This window comes from Arachis ipaensis, chromosome B10 (genome assembly GCF_000816755.2).
Source record: "Arachis ipaensis cultivar K30076 chromosome B10, Araip1.1, whole genome shotgun sequence".
NCBI lineage: Eukaryota > Viridiplantae > Streptophyta > Magnoliopsida > Fabales > Fabaceae > Arachis > Arachis ipaensis.
The window spans coordinates 10,265,493-10,272,331 of NC_029794.2; the positions used below are offsets into that span (position 1 = coordinate 10,265,493).

Here is a 6,839-nt window from a genome sequence, read left to right on the forward strand (position 1 = left end):
TAATGCTAACAAGACAAAAAAAAAAATAGCTAAAATTTATTTTATTTAACTTTTATTAATTATTATCATAATTAATAAATACTAAATAAAGAAAATTTTAATTTTTTTTGTTATTTTTTTATTGTTACCAAATATTTCCATAACATTTTTTCTTTTCTTCTGTCTGCACGAGACACCTTTCACTCCACACGCACTTTCGATTGGATCCCAAGTTCCCAACCAATGATGGTGATGAAGGCTAGTAATGCATATTCCTTGATAATTTTTGCAGTGCTATACGGTTGTTATCTCATTGATCATGTTGCAAATGCTGAAGTTCATCATCATAACTTTGTGGTAAGTCTACTTTATTTCATCATACATGCATGTTACACAACACTTAGATGAATTATGCCTTAATTTCTGCAGATAAAATCTTCAAGTTACACTAGACTATGCAGCACCAAGAATATTTTGACAGTAAATGGAGAGTTTCCAGGTCCAACCTTGAAGGCCCACACAGGAGACACTCTTATTGTCAATGTTTATAACCAAGCAAACCATAATATAACAATACATTGGTATGTGCCTTAGCTTCTACTCTATACAACAGAGAATATATGCATTAATTATTGAAAGAATATTTGCATTATTTTTCAAAGGCATGGGGCTAGACAAGTGAGGAATCCATGGTCAGATGGAGCTGCTTACATAACACAGTGTCCAATTCAACCAGGTGCAGTGTTCAAACAAGTTATCCATTTGACCACAGAGGAAGGAACCATATGGTGGCATGGACATGATGGTTGGTCAAGAGCCACAGTTCATGGAGCTTTCATCATTTATCCCAAGCATGGACAAAACTATCCCTTTCCCAAACCCCATGCTGAGATTCCAATCATACTAGGTATGTACTAAATACTAATGCACCAACAAACTTTTTCCTCCATTATTGATCACTATGATTTTTGACTCTATTGAAGGAGAGTGGTGGAAGAAAGAAGTCATGAATATTCCAATAGAAGCAAACAAAACAGGAGGGGAGCCAATTCTATCTGATGCATATACCATCAATGGTCAACCTGGTTATTTGTATCCCTGCTCCGGTAATATGCTAGAAAGATTAAAAAAAAAAAAAGTCAAAACTTGCTTTATTTAGCATTTATTAATTTTAGTAATAATTATAAATACTAAATAAAGCAAGTTGATCATTTTTGGTAAATTTTTTTGTTACCAAATATTTCTGTTTATTTAGTTTTGTATGTTTTTGCTTTTAATATGATAGGTAGTTTCAAGATGGTTGTAGAGTATGGAAAAACATATCTTCTTAGGGTGATCAATGCAGTGATGGATGAAGAAATTTTCTTTGCAATTGGAAAACACAGATTGAGAGTGGTAGCTAAAGATGGATTCTATGTCAAACTAATAGAAACAGATCACATAATGATCACACCAGGACAAACCATGGACATTCTTTTAGAAGCAAACCAACCACCTGCTCTTTATTCCATGGCCGCCAGTGCATATTTGAGTGCTTTTGGTGCTGGCTTTGATAACACAACCACAACAGGTTTCAAGCAGTAACAGATCCAGAAAATTTAAAACAGTATTATATACTTATAACTTAAAAGAAAAAGGAAATTTTTTTTATTTTTGTTTAAGGCCATGAAATTTATAAGATTTCATCCATGCATGCAGGTTTGGTTATATACAATGGCTCCGAGGAAGACGGAAAAAGCCCGATTGGGTGCCGTCTTCCACCGTATAACAGAACAGAAGCAGCAACTGAATTCACTAAGCAGTTGAGAAGCCTTGCAAGCAAAGACAAGCCAATCAAAGTACCTGAGAAAGTGGACACCAAATTATTGTTCACAATCTCTGTTAACCTGCTTAATTGCAGTGCAGATAAACCATGCAAAGGACCATTTGGTAAAAGGCTTGCAGCTAGTGTGAACAACATTAGCCTTGTGTTACCAAACATTGATTTTCTAAGAGCCTACTATGAGAAAATCCCTGGTGTTTTTGAGATGAATTTCCCCAGAAGACCAGAAAGGGGATTCAACTACACTGATGATAAGTTGCCAGGTTATGTCTTGGCAACAGATTTTGGAAGCAAGGTGTTGGTTTTGGAGTATAATGCAAGTGTTGAGGTAGTTTTGCAAGGGACTAGTGTGGTGACTGGTGATAACCACCCTGTTCATTTTCATGGATACAGCTTCTATGTGGTTGGTTGGGGTTTTGGAAACTTTGATCCAAAAAGAGATCCCAAGAACTATAACCTTGTTGATCCACCTCAAGAGACCACTGTTGGAGTTCCAAGGAATGGTTGGGTCGCCCTTAGATTCAGGGCAGACAATCCAGGTCTGTTTTTCAAACTATTTTGTCTTCGTTAATATCTTTTTATTGAGTAATGTATACATCTAAGTCTTTTTATGAACTGAATCCAACTAAGTTAAACAATAAGATTTGGAATAATGCTAATCATAACTGATTTTTGTTATGTTAAACCAACTTAGTTAGACTTGGTTAACAAAAAGACTTGGATGTGTAGTATTTCGATGCATTTTTGGATTGTTTAAGATTATATAAGGCTAATGAATGTGTTGAATATGATGATTAGGGGTGTGGTTTGTGCATTGTCATTTAGAGAGGCATGCAAGTTGGGGGATGGGAATGGTGCTTCTAGTGAAAGATGGTCCTTCTCCTCAGACACAAATTCTTCCACCACCTTCGGATTTACCCAAATGTTGAATCTTAGTTCCATTGCTGTCACACCAAATATGGATTATTATTACACCAAATGTGACTACAAAAAATAAAATAAACTTGTTATAATTGATGAGTAAGGACACTCCTATGTTATACATGGATTCATATGAGTATACATATATGACCCTATTTTACAAGCAAGTGCTTCAACCTGCAAAATCATCTTTCATATAATAAAGTTGAGAGGTGACTCCTCACTAATGATATTTTGGTCAATGATAATAACAATGACTAGTAGAGGTATATGTATGTATATTTATTATTGTTTGTTAGAATTTTATTATTTAATTCAATTCATTTTCCTCCATCAAATTATCAATACATATTTATTCACAGCCGCAGAAGCTAAGTCACCCTAAAAGTGAAACACAGCTTTCAATTTTTGTGTCTTATACGTAGTTTTAGCGTTTTCTTAAAGAATGAATTGATGCGTTGTGTCCCATTAATTTAATTTGTCTCATTCAATTTCCATATATCAAACAAAGAATAAGACATTCTTCAATAATATTCCCCAATTTTAGAAGAACGTTACTATGATCAGATCCATATATCTTAACTCTCTTGCAATTGATTTGGATCTGAGCCACTTTCATGGCTTTTTTCGGTGGTCACGACCACATGCTGCCTTGTCTTATTTATCAACCGTAGCTAGTTATACCACGGAACGTCATTATTCTCTGATTTATTATCGATTTGAAAAATCATATTCAGTTTAGTTCCATAATTTTAAGTACCTAATAAACCAAAAAAGAAGCTATATTCATGTTTGATGATGATTTTTCCTTTCACGTACGCTATGCAATTGTGGAACGTCGTCGTCGTGAGAATAAATTAAAAGGATTATTATTGTTCCACATTTTTTGAACAACGAGAGGTTAGAATAAAAAAACAAAAAATAAATAAATAATAGGATTCTGGATAGCTAACACTTATGAACTCATTGCCGATGAAATATATTAGGGTGATGATATTTAGGAAAATGATTTAAAATGTTATAATTGTCACCTACTCGAAGAATGAGCTACGTTACATTTGGTAGAAATTAGAATACGAATTTTTGAAGCACTGCATAGTATGTCATTATTATTTTATTAACGATTTTGACTTTGGTAGGCAGGCTGCAAATGCAATGAATATTGGGTAGGTAATTTGCAGCGGACCAAATATAAAATGGGTCTAGTATGGGCCTCTATGGAGTATGCTGTGTTTAAAAAAAATTAGATATGTGAGCATTATTATTCCTCTATATGCAGGTATATGCACTTATCAAAAGGAGCTAAAGATATGCGTTGGCATATACTTATCCTAGATAGTAAGCTAGATGCTGTTTTTGGAAGATGGATCGAGAGTTGAAAACTTTATCGTTAGAATTGGACCATTAACTGCTCTAAAACTCTGCTCTATCAAAGTTTAAAGTTTAATTTGCAAGTTGCAAGCAATTGTAGAACTAACTAACGAGATGGTTGAACATAAATGAATGTGATGATGCATGTTGGATTATCCATGGTAGCTATGAAGTGGGTGGGGGTGCCTTACAGTGAGGATCGTATCATATGCGTCACCAAGTAGTGGACCCCACTGGAACCCGTATGAGAAGTGTGCTTTTCTGCACTCGGGTCCACCGTATCCCAGCCCCACCCCCACTTTCCCATTCATCTCCTTCTCAGCACATCAAATCCTCTCCAGTGTAGTCACCAAAAAAAGAAAAAAAATTCTCTCCAGTAAAAAAAAATATTAAATAATATCAATTGTTTAATCTAATTTTTTATTCTATTTATAAAATTAATGATGAGTCATGAGATATCACATTTTATTCTTTTAAATGTTAAAAAAATCAAGAGGATCTATTTTCCATTCTTATCTCTCATCTTAATTATGAATTTTGGATAACACTAATTTTCTTTGGCTATTTTAAATTACTTCTTCATAATCATTTTGGTATCTATTATTACACTTTATCACTACTATAATTATTTCTATATATAACCAGAAAAAGTACTAATTAACTAATTTTCTCATGTTTAAACTTTAAATAGTAATAGTAGATTGAAATAAATAAAGAAAGAAAACGAAAAACAGATGTACATGCATTTTAGATAAGGACAAGGGTACTTTATAATTTATAGAGGCCACCCAATGATGGAATCACACTAATAATATTACGCATTTAAATATTTTTATTAATTAAGTCAAACAAAATTAAATTAATTTAATATTAACAAAAATTAATTATGTATAATATTATTTTAAGTTTTATTATTCAATTTGATTAAACTTAATTTATAAAAAAATTTAAATATATAATTTTATTTTAAAAATAAGCCAAACAACATATGTATTCATAGAGAGAGCTTATAATATCAACGTTGTGCAGATATATTTGAGAGGTTGAAGAAGAACAAAGTGCAGTTGAGAGAAGCATATGGTGAAGATGTGAAGAGTCTCATAGCGTTACATGAAGCAGCGCAGCTAAGCATTGGAGAAGAAGATATTTCTCTTGAGGATTCGGGGCGCCTCTGCCGCGAGCTTCTTCATTCATGGCTGTCAAGGCATCATCATCATCATGAAGCTCAATATGTTGCAATCTCTCTCCAGCAACCACTTCATCACAACTTGCCTAGATTCATGGACAAAACCATCTTGCTTAGGAATTTCAAGCCCGACAAGGAATCTGTGTGTTTTATGGAACTTGCAGAAATCAATTCCTCCATAGTTAGGCTCATGAACCAGCATGAAGCCCTTCAAGTTTCAAAGTGAGTTCTACGAGTAAATCATTTATCCATCAACTCAATCTTTTTAGTCTAGTATATTTAATTTAGTAATCCAACAACAGACTTTATATTACACTTTTAAACAATAAGTTTTGATGACTCTCTAACATTTTTCGTAATAATAACCGCTGTAAGATCTAAGTGGCCAAATTAAATATCTAAATATGATTGTGAAATTACCTTGAATTTTCTTTTAATATATTATAAATAGATTTTGATAAATGTTGAGTTGTTTATTATTTTATTAATTTTGGTAACATGTAATTTAAAACAATTATATTAGGTGGTCATCAAAATTAGTAGAATCAAATACATATTAAAGTAAATTAAATTAGTAGTGTAAATTATATTAGTGTAAATAATATTTTTAAATTTAAAATACTATTAGTAGTGTATTATTAATTCATTAGAACGTGGCATGTTAGTATGTTACCCTTGAATTATGGATTGACAAAAACATTTTCCCAATTTCGCCCATATTATTGCGCTTGATTCCGATTGGTTTGGTGATCGATTTCATTAATAAATAATAATACAATTCGTGTGAGATACGATTGTTCTCAGCTCTCAGAAAATTTGTACCAATTAGAAGTAGGAGGACCACTCAGAACTTGATGAATAAACATTGCATGACGGTTGATGCTGATCATTCATGATTGATGGAAAAACATTGCATTTTAATGACAAACCAGTGAACATAATTTGATACAATCGGCGTAGATATTACCACTTACAGAATATCCATTTGCTTCATTTATTATACACTCCCGAACTAAAACTGTTAACTATCTAATTCATTCATGCCCGATTCGCTTTCTCCATGAAAATGACAACCTCATATTCATTTATTCTGATCCACCCTAAAAGCCTCACATCACATTACCCCCCATCTAAGTAAGCTTCACATGATTCAATTGTGAACTCCTTTATAATTATGTTACATGTTATATAATACACTCTTTTACTAATAACCTGCTTTTTCCATCATTTTCGTAATTAATCAATAAAAAGATGTCTTCCTTTGATTTCACTCCTCAAAAAGTAGTAGCTGCCTAGCCGTCAAAGTCTTCAAGTGATTTACCGTATCAGGCAACTGTCACCATATTATAATTAATAATTAACCAAAAGTAGTTTTAGTCATATAGGATTTACAAAATACCATACTATATCATCCTATTACCAAAAATGCTAAATAATCATCAGAATTATTTCTTCAATGAAGTACACAATTATTAAATTGAATTCTTTCTTTTATAATTTTTTTTATTATTAATCAAATTATTTCTTCCCGCTTTTTTTTTTTAATTAATTTGATTCTAC

General features: G+C 32.4%; 1 protein-coding gene across 1 annotated transcript; it reads left to right on the forward strand.

The window, feature by feature from the left end:
- LOC107621855 (laccase-14) lies at positions 226-2,833 on the forward strand. Its single transcript, XM_021114435.1, has 7 exons — positions 226-336; positions 400-560; positions 642-886; positions 963-1,085; positions 1,265-1,549; positions 1,678-2,340; positions 2,600-2,833. The coding sequence occupies exons 1-7, from the start codon at positions 226-228 to the stop codon at positions 2,728-2,730; spliced, it is 1,719 nt and encodes a 572-aa protein (XP_020970094.1). The 3' UTR covers positions 2,731-2,833.

Bases quoted from the DNA above. Each gene is read 5' to 3' on its own strand.
- LOC107621855 (XM_021114435.1), top strand. From the start codon at position 226: ATGGTGATGAAGGCTAGTAATGCATATTCCTTGATAATTTTTGCAGTG. The intron at 887-962 runs GTATGTACTAAA...ACTCTATTGAAG, and splicing joins TGAGATTCCAATCATACTAG to GAGAGTGGTGGAAGAAAGAA. The intron at 2,341-2,599 runs GTCTGTTTTTCA...TATGATGATTAG, and splicing joins ATTCAGGGCAGACAATCCAG to GGGTGTGGTTTGTGCATTGT.